At 46.0% G+C, this 21,562-nt stretch overlaps 1 protein-coding gene across 1 annotated transcript in view; it reads right to left on the minus strand.

Annotated features, from left to right (window-relative positions):
• Nucleotides 1-8,200, minus strand: part of LOC144119538 (uncharacterized) — a 45,421-nt gene extending 37,221 nt beyond the window's left edge. The window contains exon 1 of the mRNA XM_077652123.1: nucleotides 7,857-8,200. Within this exon, the coding sequence (XP_077508249.1) occupies nucleotides 7,857-8,200 (344 nt within the window). The remainder of the gene's footprint in view (nucleotides 1-7,856) is intronic.
• Nucleotides 8,201-21,562: the final 13,362 nt, after the last annotated feature.

A 21,562-nucleotide genomic window follows, 5' to 3' on the forward strand; every position in this document is an offset into this window, starting at 1 on the left:
CATTCTACGTGGAGTTTGGAACAACGTGGTTTCGTCCGTTGACGGCGCTCTTCACTGCCTTAGTCATGCAGCTGCCCATAATTCATGGGTTGGACAGTGGCCACATATGCAGAACATAATCAAAGTAACCTTGTTTGCACCACAAGTGAAAGCGGTCGTCAAAGTGTCAGAGCTTTCGGGCCAGCAATCTACAGTTGCACAGTAAAGAGCGACTGCGTGGCGGCACGCTTACGGGTGGCACCGCGATCAGCTTGAGAGCTAGAGAAAAATTGAGGGTGTTATAACCGGGTGGCGTCGTGGAGCTAGATCCGCGTGGGCTGGGGCGAGAACGCGCTAATGAGAGTATTTCGTGATTTGATTGGTTATCGTCTGTGAGGCCATTGTTAGTGGGTAGCGAGACGGGCGGCGGCCAGTCATTACCCGGCCTTATATATGTAGGAGTGGAGACAGCCCTGCTGTTGTAATGTACGGTATCTGAACGTCCGACGGGGCACAGCTACGGTTGCATGTTTCCTTTGCGTTCAAGGCGTGTCTTCTTAATACTGAATTTGTTGGCCTCGTTCTCCCCCAAACACGTCACTCACACACGTATACCTAACCGCGTTTGAAAGCCACATGGCATGTATTTCCCCGCAGATTCTTCTGATAGCGACCGCACCGCCATGCTTGACCCTTCAGCCTCGGACACTACAGGCGAAGGTGGGCAGTTAACATTACCTGAGAAAGCTATCATACGTGGAGGCATATTGGCGTTGTGTTTGCGGTTAATTAGCTAATATATTCGCTTATTCTTCGTCTTGTCGTTATTATCTTTTTAGGCAGTCACCTCGTTTTGCTAAAGTAGCCCTTTTATGCACTCCATCTAAAAATTTCTTCAAGGCATTTTCGGTACCGCGGCCACGTAATTTATGGTTGAGAATGGTATATACATACCTGGGTGAGCGTGAAACGGCTTAAAATATGAGAGCATAACATAACATTAAAAAGAAATTAAAACAACAAAATTACCAACAAAAATAAGATTACTAGAGCAAATCAAGGGTACCGTTCGCTGGTATGTAGTTAGACGTGTTAGAAAACACCGTACAAAAATAAAAAGTAAAGCTAACGCTGAATCCTTTCTTTTGATACTGCTCTATTCGAACTCTCATCAATCATGTACAGCGTTGTTCAAAAGCATTCAAGCCACAGAGCTCGCGATTGAACCGAGTAGTTGCTGTCCACCCGAAGTTCAGAATCTCCGGACAAGGAGACAGACTATTTTCCCCACTTCTGCGAAGTTTTCGAGCTTGCGGCCAGAAGAATTTTGAACAAAGCTGTGCGTTTTGCGGTGCCAAGCTATCGCATACGACACTTGCTGCTATGTCGCTCGCTTATATGGCGAGCATTCTAACCTGCTTAATTTTATTTCTCAATTTTCGTCAAGACGATGGCCCTGGGACGTCCTCAATCGTCACTCCATTCAAGGGTAAGAAGATTACTTGAAAATACAAGGCTACTCACTACTCCAGGTTAATATCTAGCACCTAACGGCCTGCGCCAGAATCACCCTCATTTACTTCCTTTTAAATCCGCTCTTGTTTACAACGTGAAAGAGGAAGTTGTAAACTGTCCACGCATCATGTCCCGATGCTGCCTGCCCTTCTCGAGTTCACTGGACTCACACAAGACGCAACCGTGGGGGATCGGAAAGAATGGCGAATTCGTTTGCTAAGATGCATTGGTCAGTGTGAATAAGTACGAATGCAAAAAACACTTTCCCCTCTGTAATTTTTTTTCTGTATCGTGCATGGCACTGAGATTTTAAACAACAGTATATGAGGACCACTTGTTACACGAAATTCAGTGTGGAGCGCCGACTTTCTCCTATGCTATCCTTTCATTTTGCTTAATGAAGCAGCTGTAGCCGACTGCAGAGAAAAGCAGCGTTTTACGAATCGAGCGGTTGGGAAAAGTCGAAAGTGAACTTAATCACTGCGGAGTCTCTTTGGCCAACGCCGCAAAGCGAACTGCCCGTAGCAGTGAAAAAGTGCTGCACACAGGTGTTTGCAGTTCAAGAAAGCATGCCACTAGGCCAATTGGTGAATGCCTTCTCTGTCTTTTCTTCTGTCCCTCCTCCCTCATAGCCTGAGTAGCTATGGGACGTTAAACCCTGACGAACCGTAAAGCATAAACCATAAACCACCTTCTGCCCTTCGCCTATAGTAGTAGTAGTAGTAGTAGTAGTAGTAGTAGTAGTTTTCGTGCTGAGTTCTTCACAACAGGTGTTTGCATTTTTCAGAAAGGCCAGTAGCGCATGTGCGCCGGTCTCCCTCACCGTCGGACTCTCTGAAGAAAATTTTATCTTGAGGGAGATTTGGCGTGGCACTGCATTCAGGACGTGTGTTGGCAACGATGACGCTTTCGGCTGGTCATTGACGTGATGGTTAAATCCGATTTGGATGAGATGGTTAGCTGATCTGTCCCGCCAACCTTTGACAAAGAGCCCCGAATTCACATCACAACTTAGAAATTGAAGCACGGCAGCAAGCGAAAGTACCGTCGTGTAGCTGGTTAGGATAGAACTGCCATATTTGTTTGCGTTGTGCAGTGTTGCCAGACACGTAACTTTTTATGGCTTTGCGAGTACTAACGCATTTTACTGTAATACAGTCATGCCTTGTACCACGCTCTCTTACCTTTGTACAGTGGCCACATTGTAAGTACACAGAACTTAATAATTTTGTTGCCTCGGTAGCTTTCGCAGACGAGCATGAAAAAAATTATGAAGTGGCCTAGTGCATAACATGCATACGTGCTCAGGAGAAGCAAAGGAATTCTGCAAAACTACTAAGATGGATTGCATGGGGATATTTTAGCGTCAGAAAAATTGAATTCAATCGAACGGTTACATCTAATTTGAGTGGAATGAGGAAAAATGTGGATTTGAGTGTATTATCTGACACACGATTTGTGACGATTCACGCTTTTTGAAAAATCAGCACTGTAGGTGCTTTTGACGACTCACTGCTGTTTTGTGAACGTATTTCCTTTCGTTTATCGCACTAAGGGCTTCCGAAACACGCTGGGTCACTGAACTTTCTCCAATCATCTATCTGCAAAAATCGTTCGCACAACCATCAAGTTGTGCGAATTTTCTGGTCAGCGGTATATATGGAGCGCGGTATCGAATCCAAAGAATTGATGAAGTAAACTGCGATATTTCGAGTGGCCCCCTTTACTGAAGGAGTTTATTCGACTTCTTTAGAGCCTGGAAAAGAAACCTTACTGAAAACCCGGAGAGTTTCTGGCGTACTTCAGTTACTGATAGAATTTGTCCATCTCTTACATATTTTGTAACGTCATGCATCGCTTACCTGCTGCTTTTAGTGGGAGGAAAATCCTATATACGGTGCGCTATGGCGATCTTTCGCAGAGCAGCTTCCAATGAACTAATTCCGTTCTCTGTTTGCCTCCGCTATGCCAAAAATGTTGGCCAAAGAAGAGATCTATTTGACACCATTTCGGATACTCTCCACATGCTCCTGGTCACCGAGTTTTTCGTTGCGGCGCCGTCTGACTGATATTGGCCGTATAATTTCTGTAACTGCGCCCATAATGTCGTTCTACAGAGGTTCAAACTAGTAATTGGAACTTCAGTCGAATTGTTTTTAAAATTCTAACTAAAGAACAAAGTATACTCCAGGTAAAAAAGTCAGTAAAGCCTGTCAAAGAACGCAATTTTTTTACAAAACTTTCTTTAGAACGTCTATAAGCAGGCCGTAGACTGCTGTCTATAAAGTCTATACACTCTCTATTGGAACAGCCTAGAGAACAGCGCATAGGCAATACAAATCCTATAGACAGCTTATAGACAATCTATAGATTTATGGCCATACATGTTTAGCAGACTTATTTCTATAGCTATAGACTGCTTGGACTATGAATAGACAAAAAGAATTGTATATAGGAATGCAATAAAGTCTATAAGAAGTCTGCAGACTGTCTATAGACAGTCTAAAGTCAATAGTATATAGAGTTGAAATGAGACAACACGGCACATTCTTCAGCGTTGTCGCCTTTTGAGCTTTGTGTGGCCTTAAAAATAATCCTATACACGTACTGGTAGTCTCTACTGTCGGAGACATATGTTCTCAAAACCTCACGCTACCGTTTCTTCAGGCGTGCCACTGTCTGCACTCACAGTGCATTCATAGGTCGTTCCTTTTCCCCACCAGCTGCACACCGCCGCTGTTCTTCACCATCGCCGGCCTGCTGCTGCTGTTTCTCTTCGGGTCCAACCTGTTCATGTTCGTCAGCGGTAAACGCACTCACGCTATTGTAACACAAGCGCTATACAGCCCGACAGCAGACGCATTTTGAAGCCTGCAGAGTGGCACAGGTCGTAAATGGACCCACAATTGGCTTAGCTCATTGCTCATGCTCAGGGCTCCTGTGGGTTACACGGTGTCAGTGCTCAGCGTCCCTTTTAGCAACGTTCACATGAATGCCGACTACCATTCTACACGGGGGTTTTTAAGAATCCTTGGAGCTTGTCCTCCTTGCTTTTCCAGCCGCTCTGCTGGGATTTTTAGCAAGCAAGCAGTTACATGGACGAAGGTTGGGCGTTAACAGTGGGCGTTAACAGAAAAAAAAACTTGGTGTGACGATAGTGACAGACTTTTTACAGCCGCCACACACACAATGACAGCATGCGGCCCCTGGCTGCGCTACCTTGTCTGCGCATTTTTTTACTTGGCGTTCCTGAATAAATACTCTGCCATTTCGAGAGCGTCAGAGCGGACGCCTTGAGCGATCCAGTTAAGAGAAAACAACGCAAGGCTAAAGAAAGAGAAAAACATTACTTGAGGGGCAAATCTTGTGTGGTGAAATAGCAAGCTTTATCATAAAATTGCACGCGGACCATGTTTCTAAGTATCAAAACTCGCACCTGTTTTTTACATATTTTTATTTTTTATGATAAATTCGGCTTACGAAAAGCATTCTTTCACTGTGGGTTTCTAAACACTCGTTTTCGGTCACACGAATCGTCTAGTTACGTCATACTTTGTTAGTCATCAGTCACATAGTAATAAGGCGAGTTGTTAGTAGCGCTCCTCCCGTTATCTTCATTATCCGTGTTATTAGCTCCGCTGTGGCCATGTGCAGATTATAGGCCTGAAACCAATGTTCCTAGCAGCACATACTAATAAAGTCGTACGAAAGTTTGAAAGGAATAGAATGCCATTATTTTAAAAGAAATTCGGGGTATTAATGACGCGGTCAAACAGTCGCTCTGTTCAGCACCGGCGCCCCTTGGCATGTAGTACACGCGTCATGTAGTACATAGCAGCAACTACAAACTCTCGTTGGCTGCGACACCGCAGCGAACGTGGGAAACGCGCCCAGCTTGGAATTCACAGCCGAGCCCGAGGTGGCGGTGATCGTCACGGAGAACGGTGTGCCAAGCATCGCCGTACGAGCGGAGGAGGAGCCCGTAGAAGCAACCCGGGAGGCAGCAGCCACGAAGACGCGAGGTAGGTTTCTCGGCAAGCTTCTAGGAAAGTTGCTTCACAACGCCTACTTTGCGCAGCTGCACAAGGCTATGCGCCAGTTGGACGCCTTCTCTTTGGAAGCTTTTGAGCTTGAAGTGCGCATCGGAGGCACCAAGGTCGCAGGGTCGCGCATCTCCCTGGTAACTGGTGGTTAGGCACTAGAGGGAAAAACAAATCATTTATCGCTTGAAACGTGGAAAATCCAGCGGTAGAGTTACTAATTCAGACCAGCAAGCAAACGAATGCGCCATGTGAGCGTGTGGGATTGTGTGTCTACAAGACAAACACTGCGCGTGTGTTCGTGCGTGTCGGCACGAAAGAACTGAGCCGACAAGTTCCTGTCAGTGGGCAGGTCCAACGTAGTATTCACGAAAGCCTAGATGTTTTCTTGAAGCTCAAAAGAATTTTTTGTCGCAGCGAACCAGCCACCATACACTGCATTGGCTGTCGCCTGCTCGAAGACACCAACGGCAAAAACTGTCACTCTTTGATTCATTCCTCTCCTCTTGAAACGTGGCGTGGATGGATCTCTCTGCTTATAAGTGAACAAAGCGCGATATTCATATTATTCATATAACTTAACTTTTTCCAGTGTGTAATCCATTTCTATAATGCCAAGGCTGTTAAATCTTCCAGGCTAAGGCTTCTGGGTGCTTAGTGCTAAGAAATGCTAAGTACACAATCATGGATAAAACACACAGAAAGACTTGGGCGAAGGACACGCACACACATTGTCGCAAATTTCCATCACGTACTTGTGATGTGCGTGTGATGAGGCTTAATTTGTAACTTAATATTGTGATAAATTAGTGGAGTTACCTAAAGACGTTCTAATTAGTGATATACGGTTTAGAGTAACATTATCTGTGTATACTGCTGTGTGGAAGAGCTACCGACAAGAATGTGAAAACTGTTGTGGTAGTTGAGATAAAGGCACAAATTAAGAACAGAGGATATTGACTGTATGTGAAGAGAAACTGCTGAAGGGAGCCACTAATGTTGTCGCGCCACGCCTTTAAAGGCTTGGCTAAGATGTCCTCGTGATTTGTTAATGCGAAAGCTTAAGGCTCCCGCTGTGCAGAAAATCTGGCGTCGTCGGCGTTGGCGTTGTGAGCGAAAAATCCACGGACCTGGGTGGGCCACCCACGTGACATTGTGGTGTCATCACAAGCTGCCCACCGGATTGTGAGCAATGTGACCACCGTGGCAGTGGCATTTAAGATAATGACTGGTCGCAAGGGGTTTCTCTGGAAGAGCAATGTGGGTCTTATAGGCCCCACCGGTGGCAGCATGCACCTGCCATCTCAGGGCAGTGGCGCATGCTTAGCCGCTGCACTACTGCGCCGGGAGTGATATGAAGGCTCCCAGGGATCCATGAACGTAAAGTCGAGAATGGCCAATTACGCATATATAGTCATTAACCCATTAACGCTATCACGTCACACCCTTAAGATGGAGCTGGAGTGTACTCTCCAATTTTTCTTGGGAGTTTCAAAGCCAGGGCTACAGTTAACCCGTATTAGTGGGGTGCTCGTGGCACTCCCATAGTCTTGAGGTCTGAGCGCGGCACGAAGACTTCCCTTAGAAAACTGGTCTATAGACAGTGTGTAGGCTTCTTATAGACTCTATTGCCTTCCTAGAGATATTTATCTTCGTCTATTCACAGTCTATAGACTATAGACAAAATTTTACTGTAAATGTATGGGCATAAATCTATACATTATCTATAGACTTTCTATAGGGGTTGTATTGCCTATAGAATGTTTTCTATGAGTTATCTATAAAGGGTCTATAGACTTTTTGGACAGGGGTCTATAGACAGTCTATATAGACTGCCTAAAGAAGTTTTTGTAAGGATGGTCTAATGGTGAATTCCAATCGTAGGCCCAGAGCGGTCTGCACGCTCTGTGACAGAGCGCCTGAATCCGGCGCAGAGCGCGTGACCAGAAATTGCGATTGGAGTACACTAGCTCTGGCCAGAGCATGCAGGCCAGAGCACGTAGGGCGCCGCTAGCGCCGCTGAAAAAGAACGTCACACAAACTTCCGGCCGGATCCGCCGATTTCGGCGGAGCAGTCCCGACTGCTCCACGGAGCAATCTCGGCTCGGCAACCGCTCCCTGTCTACGATTGGAAGACGCGATCCGTGCCTCAGATCTGCGTTTGGAATACAGTTGCTCCGAAAAGAGCAGGAAACGTTGCTCCAGAAGTGCTCCAACTCTGCGATTTGAAGTCACCATAGCATTCGGTCTAGTATGTCTACAGAGTCCAGTGAATGCTCTCTGACGTTCCCCATGGTGCTTGGCGACTCCAGCCACGCTTACCTGCGCTCTGGCCTGGCAAATTCTGACCAAGACTGCATGGCTTTGCAGCAGCTCCCCAGGGTGACAGGGTGCGCGTCGACGGCCCGAAGCTGCTCCCCGGCCGGTCTCTGGTGTGCGTGCTGGGCGGTCGGGTCCAGGAGTACGGCGTGACGAGGCTGGACGGCCTCTGCGACGTGGTCTTCGTGCCCTTCTACGCACTGCCCAAGGGCGGCGACACTCTCCTGGACGACGGCCACAGGATCACGCAGGAGGTGCTGGAGGCGGCCGCCAAGTCGGTCACCACCACCTACGGCATCCACGTGCCACTCGGGTATGCGAGGATGCAATGTCGGTCTCTGCGACATGCGGAGGCCACCGAGAAAGACAAAGCCAGGAAGAAACTTAACGTCGCTGTTTTAATGGGGTTATAGAGGAGCTTTAAAGAGACGCTGGGGATGAATTGAAGTTGGCCTGCATCGATAAATTATCGCGTCCTTATGAAAAACGCTATAGTTTCACTGGAAGTGCAGCTTTCATAAGCTAGAAAAGATAAAAATAGAACACAGGAATCTCCACCACCGGCCGTATTGCAAACTTTCTGGGGGTGGCGTCTTGATAGATATTTTTTTGCGATGCGTATCCCCCAGCTGCAAACGCTTATTACGCAGTGTTTTCCGGGCCTGATATCACGGGCGTCATTCATTCACACGAAGCATGCGTTGAGAGGCAGATTGGCGTTCGGGTGGCCACACCTGGAGGAAGGTATCTCAACCTGGTAGGGAGAACCAATTTTTTTTATTTATTCATACTGTCAGCAGCTGCCAAGACAATAGTTGGTGAAATAATCAAAATATAGATGCAATACATTAGCAGATCACCGCCTAGGAAAAATACAAATAAAAAAAAACATTAAAGGACGGATTGAGACAAAATGACATGTGATATGGGTCAAAAACACACCAGTCAAACCAGTCACAAATACTTCGTGAGGGCGTTTTCAAAAGCCTTTAAATCCGAACATTGAACTACTTCTTTTGGTAATTTGTTTCGTTCGTCAATAGTGCGAACCAGAAAAGAGTATTTGAAAGAATCTGTTCTAAAATCAAGAGGTGTGATATGTTTGGAATGTTTTGTTCTGCTGCCAGAAGTATTCAGTTGTTTGTTGTATCGGTCTAGATAGAGCTTATAGCTACCTGTCAGCTCATGAAAAAAGAATATCAGCCTGTTAAGCTGCAGTTTATGCTTCACAGTTATCAGCCTGGCCCTGTTTCTAAGTTGAGACACTGATTGGGTTCTCGAGTACGAGTTGAAAATAAATCTTAGAGCTTTGTTTTGTACCCGTTCACATTTTGATATGTTTTGTTTAGTATACGGCTCCCAAACATGACTAGCGTAAGTCAGCACTGGAAGCACCGCCATCTTGTAAGCTAGTAGCTTTACCTCTACAGCGGCATCATGAAGTTTTCTTCGCAATAACCAGAGGTTCCCCGTGGCCTTATTGCAAACGTTGTCAATGTGCGCTGTCCAGTTTAGGCCTTGTTTAAGATGAATTCCTAGGTATTTGACATCGGTTACTTGAGTTAATGCTTCACCATTGATACTGTAAGGGAAGGTTAAGGGGTGTTAGTGAAGGGAATAGTGAAGGGAACGAATTCACTGGAAATTACCTTGCGAAGGCTGGTAGTGCATACGCCGATCTGCGAGCTCAGTTTGTCGATCGTAGATGTCATGTGGTGGCTTCGACTTGAATCGAACTGCAGTTACAACTTTGTGACGAGATTTTTAAAACTATGGTATTGAATGCATTTTAGCACTTGGAAGCCAAATGATATCTGTATTTTGTTGTATATATCTGCGTATACTTTGATTGCACGAGCGTATGCTGACATGAATATAGGCCGGTGACGTCACTTTTACAAACTAAATTTGATTTCTCCATGCTATATACAGGATGAATCGTTCAGCAAATGAAGTCAATTCTCGAGATTTCACAGAAGATCGGAGAATGGATTGGGCTTAAAACCCTGTGTAAATACAGCAGTCAAACTGATATATGCAACTGACAGATGTGTTTTGCAGAGCTACTAGAGTTTGGGTTGGTTACAATGTGGGGCACCATTAAATGCATTAAGTTTCCTTTTGAGGCTTTGGATTCCTTGGGCGCGAAATAAATCGATGCATGGCACCGTAACCTTACGCGCTGCGAATACTTGATTATGAGGTATCGATAAATAATATACGTATAATGCTTGAATTCATCTCGACGCCGCTACGTTTCTTGCCGGGCTTTGTTACTGTGCGTGTTGCAGAAAAGTTTCTCAAGTTATGAACGACCTGAAACGAAAGAGTGCCCTGCAGAGGATGAAAAACTACTGGATGAAAAACAACATTTACCACTACGGGGTGCTAGACCTGCACGTCGGGAAAAATGGCACCACGGCCTCCGACGCAGCCGGACGAGTCTTCGCCCTGCTCAAGGTAAGTTTCATAACCTTTAATAAGTCTCAGATTTTGCTATGCAGACCCTACTAACGCTGTTCGTCACTTAGCTCTGACATCGAGGCTTCTTACAGGATGAAAGCATAATTTTTGAATAAGACTAAAAAAAAAAAAACAGTTTCAGAGTTGTTTAGCTAACAAGGCAGTGGTATTCGGGTATCTACAATAGGTGCGAAGATCGAGAAAATTATACGCCTGCAGGTGTTTCAAGCTTCCTCTTTTGGGGGCATGACCTTAAGCTAAGATCTGTAGTAGCCGCATGCACACGATATTAATGCTCGCGTATGTTGTGTGGTATGTAGGATTTAGCATCCCAAAACTGCACTCGGATTATGATAGACACCTTAGTGGAAGACTCCGGATTAATTAAACCCCCGTTGGATTCCTTAACGTGCACAGGTCTTTACATTAAATTCTTATAGTTGATGTCTGAGCAATAGTCGGACATTCTCCCCGCACTTACTCATTTGATTTCTTATCTTGCTTACGTCTACTTTTTCCGCCACCTTAGGAATTTAGACATACACAGAACAATATCCGTCAGGAATCAGAAGTTGCCTCGAAACACCATAGAGCGGCATACGTCGTTTTGGGGGTCCGTTCGCTCTTGACAACCAACGGCCAGCTCTTCAAAACCCTCGAAGAGCACGCACGGTACGGAATGCTTGGGCACGTTGCAGTCATAATTTGCGAGTTTTAATAACTTAAGCAGGCAAACAATGCACTCTCACTTGCCCTGACTCGCTTAATTCAAAGTGCCCACTTTTCCTCATTCACGCCCTGGTCCAGTAAAAACCAAGTGTATAAAAAAGTCCATCTTAAAGGTGCACCAAAGTGGAATCTGAATTCTTCTTTTTACCTCGGGAACTCGATTTACACGTTGCGAGCATTCTTATTGTCATGTGTTGCCGATTTCCCTAATTTAAATCGGATTAAACGTCCGGGCTCTCGCGCTTTTTTTTTTTTAACCCAACGCTGAAGGTAGGAGGAGTCAACCAACGCACGGAGTGCCTTTAAGCCAGTCCCGTGGCGGCCTGCCGCTCTGCCTTGGGCGGAGTGGTACGTAAATCAGAGTCCATGCGTATTTTTATTTCCGTGGGCCTAATTTGCAGATATGTTCTCTGCGACTGAAGCTATATTTATTCACAGCAACCTAAAAAGCAAAATAAAAGCGGAAGCGAAGCCGCCAATGGAATGGAACTCCACGCGTTGGTTGACTCCTCCTACCTTCAGCGTTGAGTTCGAAAAAAGGCGGGAGCCGGGACGTTTATTCCGATTTAAATTACGGAAATCGGCCGCACAGTACAATAATTAGAAGTTTCTAACAATGCTGGGAACGTGTAGACCGAGTTCCCGCGGTAAAAAGACGAGCTCAGATTCCTGATTAGTGCACCTTTAAGAATGAACTCTGCATAATGTGAAGGGATTTTTGGTCCTCTTCGAGTTGAAATTGCTGACACCGCCCCCCTTACACAAATGTTCTATAGGCAGTCTGTTGACTTTATAACTTTTAGGCTCTTTTGCCTCCCTATAGATATTTTTGCCTATTCATAGTCTATATACTGTCTATAGACAAAAGTCTCCTAAAAATGTATGGCCATAAATCAATAGACTGTCTATAGCATTTGTATTGCCTATAGACTGCTCTCTCTAGGGAGTGTGTATAGAAAGTTTATAGACTTTATAATTTTTGTAAGGGCCTGTACTAAGGACTTTAAGAGTACATGCCTCACTTCTGGTGCCAACTTACGGTATGTGAGTGGTGTTGCTAATAACCCCATCGAAGAGAGAGTGTATAAATGGTGCCCTCTTTTGCCAATGAACAGGTCGTTTGTGGTCAGCGCTTTCATATTTCGCACACACATCAGCGACAGTGAAGCGTCGACGCCGCGGATGCAAGGTCAATGGCCCTGCACCGTACAAGATTAAGAACAGCAAGCATTTCATGGGAATGGTGAGGCTGCCGGCCTTAATGCCGTTTAGGCTGCACTCTCGACTGTGATGCCGAAAAAGAAATTTAATGTCCTTATCAGACAATGTTCAGTGCTTTCGATGGATGATACGGTGGTTCTCTTTAGTGTACTAACAAAATAGGCTCACATCGTTCATAAATAAAGGAAGCTGTTTTCATGTTTTTTTAAAGTCTCACTTCGGTTATAATAAAAGCAAGCTTTTCTTACGTGATCGTGCTTTTTTTTGTACGCTGCTAAACAGCTCACAGTCGGGTGCTTAATAGCAGCCGAGTCTTGATTCTGGGTAGTTTTCATAGAGACTGCAAGGTTTTCAGGTTATCTCTAACGGATGAATTGAATTTCAGTACGAGCATTCTAACCTTATTTTAATTTGCCTATTTTGCTTATTGATGAGGGATAGCTGTGCTGCCTTTAATAATGCGATAGCAGACAAAACAATCAGGCATAATAGATTCAACGACGTACTTCAATTTTTGTAACTATGAGAATCTCTGCTTCAGAAACTAAAAATCACGGCTGCTTGAAGCGAACTGTTATTGTAAAATTTTCGAGTGGGGCTAGATTGATTTGAGAAAGCGTTTCTTTTTCATGGTACATGATGCATATGAATGCATAAGAAAGAAATATCTGGGAAGAAAGTCGTTAGAAGGTTTAGCAGTCAAATGGGGAAATTAGAAAATAAATTTTAACACCCATTTCCATCAGGACAATACCTTACATCCTGCAGCATACAGCATTGTACCTGTGGCAACTCTCTGTCTGTTTTGCTTTCTTAATACGTTTGCCTTCGCACTATCACATTGTGCATATTTTGGACTTTGTAATTTCTTACTATGCGCGGTCTAACTTTCGCAATTTAATTTGTACTAAACGGCTAGGACCCTTGGGGTACATATATCTAGGATTTATATTTTGTTCCCAAAACAAACGTTGTCGCTTGTGATGCTAATTATCATCCTCGCACATTACTAGACATCGTCCTTGCCGCCATGAGGAAAAGCAAAAACAAGCACGCAAGTGACTCGTTTAAAAGTCGCCACGCCGTGGTGCTCCGTTGGGTTTCCCTTTCCTGCAGGCAGATGCGGTGTCCTATGCGAGGAAGTTCAGCTGGGCCAGAAACACAACCCTGGCTGTCTCGTTCACCCTTTGCACGCACCGCTACCGGCCACAGAAGGCGCTGCACATCGGCGCCGAATGCAGCAGGGACGCCAAGAGGAAGACGACAGCGATCACATCGTCGGCCGTGAGTAAAGCTGCGTGGAGAGCGGGAAGTGACATCCACGCAAGGCTGCCGAGTTATTCAAGCTCACGTATTCTCTACAAGTGCGCTTTAGACAATTATTCACCTGCCGCCATTTGAGGTTTATATAGTGAATCTGCGTGCGAAATGTACAACGCCCGTCTACTTGGGGGCATTTACCTGAGAATGGGATGAGAGACACCGTGGTAGCGGGCTCCAAATTATTTTATGCCGCAGTGGTTTTTCAACCTGTTCTCACATCGCGCAGAACAAGAGCGTTCAAGGACTACTGGGCCGTCAAAGTCGGGATTCGATCCCGTTACGTTGGGCCCAGCAGCTGAAAGCCAAAGCCAATGCTCCCCACGGTGGCAGGTCAATGCTTGTCAAATAACTCTCTCCAATAGAAATCGCTTGTTACTTCAGTTGGAATTGGAGAGACTTTTGCTCTGCAGTGGGCGTAGTCAGGATGATGGTGGTGATGACGACGACGATGACGACGATGTTGATGATGATGATGATGATGATGATAGGGTTAACGTCCCAAAGCGACTCTGGCTACGAGGGAGGCCGTAGTGGAGGATTCCGGATGATTTTGACTATGTGGGGTTTCTAAACGCACACTAACACCGCACAGCACACGGAACTCTATTGCATTCCTCCTCAATCGAAATGCGACCGTCGCGGCCGGGATCGAACCTGCGTGTTTCGGGTCAGCAGTCGAGGAGCATATCCACTGGACCTCCGTGGCGTTTTCTTCTGTTCAAGTGCCCACATTAATCAGATTTGGTCAACGGCAGAAAAAGAGCTGTAGTTCTTACCTCAAAAATTCACTCATCACATACGTGAGACCCTCGTTACAGTATGCCTAGTTTTATATGGGACACTTTTCTATTCGGGCGGATTCAAACGATAGAGAAAGTGCAACGCATAGAAGCCATGCCCATCTAAAAACATTCACGCGAGGATTCGGTCAAAGAAATGCTTAATTCACTGCAGTTGCCTTCTTTAGTATATCGCCGGATACCAGGCAGACTGAAGCTTCTTTTAATCATTCCTTAACTTCTTTACCTTTGGCTCGACACATTATCTAGTATAAACAGAATCAAATAATTTACGATGAAGGCGCGATTATAGTCACTGCTCTGTACAGTCATACATTAACGCATACACCCACTCGTTTTTACTCAGATTTACTGCACAACTAAACTGCTGACCAGCTGTGATGCCCGAATTCGGTACAGTATTATATTTTTAAGATACAAAGAGTATCTACAAGATGCATTTTATATATCTTGTATTGAGTACTCGTGACGTTATTGTTTTCTTTGTAGCGCTTTTTTTATCCAGGAAACTTCACATTTTGTTATGAAACAGTGTACGAATCCTTTCTGCCCTCCATCCTGTAACGCCCTTTACCAACGAATAATATTGTAAACTAAATAAATAAAAGACAGCATCTTTTTGCGCTTACATTCGGCAGCTGTGCAGTGAAAGGCCGGACTTCTACGCGAACCAGGCCATCGACAAGATCCAGCACACGGCCTACTCGTGGCGTAAACCGGACGTCGTGGCCACGTACGACACCGCGGATACGATGCGATGGAAGGCAAGCTCACGCTTCGCACCTTTTCAAATTTATCCTTTACGGTGCAGCCGTACATTTAGTTGTGTTGGGGCATTGACAGCAGCGCTCCAAATGGAGGATTTTACCCAGACAGCTTACTGCGCATGCGCAACACAGCCCAGAGAGCACCTGCGTTTGGTCGAACTGTGAAGAGTGAAAAGCGCAATGATGCTTCATGCTGCCAAATGACGTGGTCGGCCACTGCAAGCAACAATCTGAAAAGAAAAAACTTTTAGCATTTTTCACTCCCGCGGCACTAACAACTACAGTTCCACAGCTCTTCATGCCTCACTGATGCTCATGATATGAATACTATCAGATTATAATAGCATACGAATTTTTGCCTGCTAGTTCAGAGAGAACGCCTATTTTGCCCACCATACTGAAGATCTCAGGATTAATTTTGAGCACCTTCGGTTTTTAAATTGGACCGAGATCTTAGTACACGGGTGTTTTCTCACTTGGATTCTACCAAAATGCGACCGCCACAGGAAGGATTCGAACCCAAGACCTTAATACTGCTTAATAGATTAACACAATAGCCACTGAACTCTCACGACGACCTTATCCCATCACATGCTGCAACCTTGAACGAAGTTTTAACCCTAGCCACATGTGAACTCAGAAGCAAGCAATTGACTATGTCCCCCCCCCCCCCCCCCCCCCACCCCAAGGTATTCAGTTCAAGGCGCCATTTAAAGTTACCCTTCTTTCTCCGTTCTATAGGCTCGTTACTCATTTTCTTTTCGTTACTAAGCAGCAGCGAAAAAAATTGGCGGTGGTTTAGCTCTGGTTAAACCTGGAGTGACGCGATAGCTGCAGCTGGCCGAGTGGAACTTGCTGAGTTGAATTGCAAAGTCAGTCTTTCGCCGCTTCGTTTCCCTGGGCGTTCTTTTTTCATCTTCGTCCCACTTGACACGGCGCATGCGCACAGCTGTGGCAGCTCGGTTTCGCCGCCGCGCCGCGCCGCCGGCAGCAGCTGCTCCACACCACGTGGTTGGTCGCGTGACGAACCACGTGATCAGTCATGGGACGGCTGCGCCGACAGCTGCTCCACACCACGTGACCAACCACGTGACAGTGTGCCGGCGCCGCCACGCTGAAGGCTGGAAATGCTACCGTAATGTCGCTATCGCTACGAAAGTGACGGGCAGGAAAGAGGTCTCGTTTTTGTGCGCTGTTCCTACATTGTGATTCGTTAGCAACTTGCCCATCTGCCTATTCATATCGTGTCTCTCTTCTCCTCTCCAAACGACGCAGATATGTTCCCTGGAGAAGACCCACCGGCATCTCGAACTGAGCGTCGCACTGTTCGACGCGGAATGCGATGACTGGCGCGGCAAGTGCGCGCGACCCAGCACGTCGCACATGAGGGGCTCCGACAGGATGCGGAAACTGCATGCCTTTTTGCGCCAACTCTCTCGTCGGGGCAAAAACTCAAGCACGGCCTGCCCCTAAAGTCGCCATGCACCATGCGCGTTTCATGTATGCCATGCATCTGGTAGTTTACATATGGAAGCCGCACACTCCATGCGTGCCGCATAGATAACCATGTCGCCCAATAAATATCGATGACCGGATCGATTTACAACAACTCGATCAATACTTATTCATGCAGACGTGCGTACCTGCAACCATTGTAACAAAAATGTGTCGCATGCGCCGGCTTCTCCGCTAACCTCTTGCTGGCGTCGCTAGTTTTGAACATGTGGCACCTCGTTCTTGCCAGAGCTCTCTTCTTAGAAACTCTCCAGGCAATTGTCTAAGCTCTTGCACGTACTACTTTATTACTCTTACATGGAACAGAAAATAAAAAATTAAGTCAAAGGTAGCGCCGTTGTCTGCAGTACAAATACGATCCGCCAACGCCTCAGATAACACGAGCTGGTTCCTGATTGTCAGCAGGTTGGTATGCAGTATATAGAGGGTGCTCCAAGCAAAGGCCTTCCTGCCTTTATCGTGAACAATGCACACTTTTCAAAAGGAAGAACTTGAAGACAGGCGTAGGTAACGAAGACAAATTATTTGGGAACTAAAAAAATAAGAAAGAGTCCCTGCCCGTGCCACTGGGTACAACGGGCTAGGTAATGAAGATATAAATTATAATTGGACTATAAAAATAAAAAAATCCGAGTCGCTCCACCAAGTACTACGGGCTAGGTAATAAAGACAAAATTATGGTGGGAAGATAAAAAAACGAAAGATAAAGATAAATGCAGACAGACTGAACACAGGAGCAGATAATGAGCGTCTTCTCTCGCTGCATGGTGCTGAGAAGCTAGAGCAGAGAAGCGTTCGCCGTGTTCCCCGTTTGACTATTCCCCTCGTATGTCTCCGTTGTGCCGCAAATGTCTTTTGTTTGCTTCAAAAAGATATCGTCTCACATCCGGTATATTCCACTGATCTGCCAAGAATCAGACAGGGGTCAATAATGCAGGAAGGGTGGACTCACAATACGGGGCGGAAGTTTTGTCAGTTAGACAAGTAATTGAATAAGGTAATTATTTCAACTGACATTCACTTTTTTTTTGTTCTGCCTAACCACTGCTGGTTTGCTAAAGAAAATAGTTCTTCGACTACAAGAAAATGGTCGTGCAAATATTCAAACACTCACGATATAAAAAGCACTTTACTGGGGAATTTCGTAGCATTCAGCAGCACTTGAGCATTTGGGCAAAGACGAGCACCGCTCGCTGACTCATGGTTCGCCGAAGAGGAAGTGCAAGGCAGGGCGCGGGGTAGCACGTGCGCTCAGATTCTCGGCAGCGTTACTCGATTCTGGCATCCTGCCCAGCCACCACTGATTGGACTACGCCACTCTTGACTGTTCCTGCCGTTCCTCAGCTACCAGCATTGCCTACGATGGAGGAGAAACACGCATTTCCCAAGGAAGCAGGTGAGGGCGTTCGACGGTCAAAGGTACGGGGACATCTTGACGCAGTGACTACGGCGCAACGAAGCAGTCCTGTTCGAAGCCACCAGTGTACAAATGCGGCCCAATTAATTTGTTCGCTTCGGCCTCAGCATGTCGTTTTGTAGACTAAAATCGATTTTTTTTTTGTTATATCTGCTGCGCCACCTGCGCATTGATTTAGCGTTGACTGCGTGTCGGAAGCCGGCAGCGTACGATATTGCTAGAAAAAAGGCGAAACATGAGTACAGAGTTCAGCATGAGGCTTGTGTGTTATCGCATAAAACGCCTATGTGCTTTCCGATGTCAGCACACGTTATACTCCGGTGATTGAAATTGATACGACCATGCGGCGGTGGTTAAGACCTCCCACCTTTCCGTTCCTTTCCATGCACGTCAGATGAAGCATCACAACGCCCTTTTTGCAAATAGCGTTTGGAAGTTGATGAAAGTTGATGAAGACGACGATTTACAAAGCATTACGCGAGAGGCTTCCAGTTTAACACGTGTGGTGAATGGCTGCTCCGATGATTGGTGAGCGACAGGCGTAGCTGTTTGTTCGCGCCGCCCTGCGTTTGAATCCCGCTCGCGGCTGTTTATTTTTTTTAGGGGGGGGGGGGGGGGCTTGATAGACCCAGATTACTCTTCCCGTACACAACCTGCTACGGTTGGCAGGCGGCCGATGTGAGGCCGGACGGCGGTTGCCGAGTGATTGCTCCAACGAGGCTTCTATATGGTATCGCATAAAACGCCTGTGTGCTTTTCCCTGTCCGTGCACGTTAGCCTCCAGTGGTCGAAATTAATGCACAACTCTGGGAAGTAAAACTTTTCATGCATAATGAAACTAAAACTGAATAAGTCTCGGTATATATTGATGCCAGGATGCATGCAAATCTAGTTATCACACCCCCCATCACCAATGAATATGCTTCCTCCTAAGCGCCAACCTCTCTTAGCAGCATTTTTTTTCCAGGCTTCAGATATACTATACACAGCCGCAACAACACTTTCTTCAATGGAATCAGTGGAAACCTTAAAGGTGGATTAGAGTTCGGTTATCAAGTAATTATCAAGTAAATGCAGCGATGGCGTAGAAAAAATGCAGCGATGGCGTAGAGGTAGAACATCCGCCTCGCGTGCAAGAGGACCGGGGTTCAAATCCTGGTGCCGCGCAATTCTCCACCGGGTTTAAAAAAAAAAACCGCGTGTCGATGGAATTGCATAACCAGGCCTGGAGTGCGGCCTTATCTCGGTGACCAGAACCGACAACGCACTCTCTCACCAGAGCAGGATTTGGCCACCCTGGTGTAGTACTTGGCCACAACCTTCTATGATCAAACCAATTAACCCTCGGCCCTCAGTACCCAGCGGCTGCAGAGCAACTGACCACGGCGGCGGTCAGACCTGTGACGCAGCGGAGGGTGCTAAGAATCTCTGGCTCCGGACAGGCCGCCATTGGAATCTGAACCTGGCAACGTTTAACGCTAGAACTTTAACAAGTGAGGCTAGCCTAGCAGTGCTGTTTGAGGAACTAGCGGGAATTAAATGGGATGTGATAGGGCTTAGCGAAGTTAGGAGGACAGGTGAGGCGTATACAGCACTAAAGGACGGACACATACTGTGCTATCGCGGGTTAGAGGATAGACGAGAACTAGGTGTGGGTTTCCTCATTAATAAGGATATAGCTGGCAACGTAGAGGAGTTCTACAGTATTAACGAGAGGGTAGCAGCTATAGTAATTAGGCTGAATAGGAGGTACAAGCTGAAAGTGGTGCAGGCCTACGCACCCACATCCAGCCATGATGACCAGACCGTTGAAAGCTTCTATGAGGACATAGAATCAGCAATGAATAAAGTAGAATCTCAGTACACTGTACTGATGGGCGACTTCAATGCGAAGGTGGGCAAGAAGCAGGCGGACGACCACGCGGTAGGTGACTATGGGATAGGCTCTAGAAATTGCAGGGGAGAGTTATTAGTCGAATTCGCGGATAGAAATAATTTACGGATCATGAATACCTTCTTCCGCAAACGAGAAAACAGAAAGTGGACCTGGAAGAGCCCCAATGGTGAGATTAAAAATGAAATCGACTTCATACTATGCGCTAAACCTGGCATCATTCAGGATGTGGCCGTCCTCGGAAGGGTGTGTTGCAGCGACCATAGAATGGTAAGGTCTAGAATTAGTTTAGACTTGAAGAGGGAACGGAAGAAGCTAGCGAAGAAGAAGACCATTAACGAGTTGGCCGCAAGAGGGAAAGCACAGGAGTTAAGGATAGCGCTGCAAAACAGATTTTCGGCTTTAACTGAGGAAGATTATCTTGATGTTCATTCAATGCACGATAACCTGACATTAATAATTAAGGAGTGCGCAGTAGAAGTAGGCGCTAGGACAGTTCGAAAAGATACCGGGAAGCTATCTCAGGTGACGAGAGATCTAATTAAGAAGCGCCAAAACATGAAGGCATCTAACACTACCGATAGAATAGAACTAACGGAGCTATCAAAGTTAATAAATAAGCGCAAGGTAGCCGACATAAGGAAGTTTAATACGGAGAGAATCGAGCATCCTATAAAGAACGGAAGTAGCCTAAAAACAGTGAAGAGTGAACTAGGCATAGGTAAAAAACCAGATGTATGCATTAAGACACAAGCAGGGCAATGTCATTAGCAATATGGATAAGATAGCAAACGTAGCCGAAGAGTTCTACACAAACCTGTACAGTAGCCAATGTAATCACAGCGCTAATGAGAAAGACAGCAGTGCACAGCAATGCGTCATCCCGCCAGTAACGAAAGATGAAGTAAAGAAAGCCTTAGAAGCAATGAAAAGGGGAAAAGCAGCTGGGGAGGATCAGGTAACAGCAGATCTGTTGAAGGATGGAGGGGACATCGTGCTAGAAAAACTAGCCACCCTGTATACGCAATGCCTTATGACCTCGACTGTACCAGAAGCTTTGAAGAATGCAAACATTATCTTAATTCATAAGAAGGGAGACGCCAAGGACTTGAAAAATTACAGGCCGATCAGCTTACTATCCGTTGCCTACAAAGTATTTACTAAGGTAATCGCTAATAGAGTCAGGGCAACGTTAGACTTTAATCAACCAAATGATCAAGCAGGCTTTCGTAGAGGATATTCCACAATAGATCACATTCACACTATCAATCAGGTGATAGAGAAATGCGCAGAATACAACCAACCTCTATATATAGCTTTCATTGATTACGAGAAAGCATTCGACTCAGTGGAAACCTCAGCAGTCATACAGGCATTGCGTAATCAGGGGGTAGAAGAGCCTTATGTCAAAATACTGGATGATATATATAGCAACTGCACAGCTACTATAGTCCTCCATAAAGTCAGCAACAAAATTCCAATAAGGAAGGGCGTCAGGCAAGGAGACACGATCTCGCCAATGCTGTTCACCGCATGTTTGCAGGAGGTATTTCGAGGCCTGAATTGGGAAGAGTTGGGAA

This window comes from Amblyomma americanum, chromosome 2, assembly GCF_052857255.1.
Source record: "Amblyomma americanum isolate KBUSLIRL-KWMA chromosome 2, ASM5285725v1, whole genome shotgun sequence".
NCBI lineage: Eukaryota > Metazoa > Arthropoda > Arachnida > Ixodida > Ixodidae > Amblyomma > Amblyomma americanum.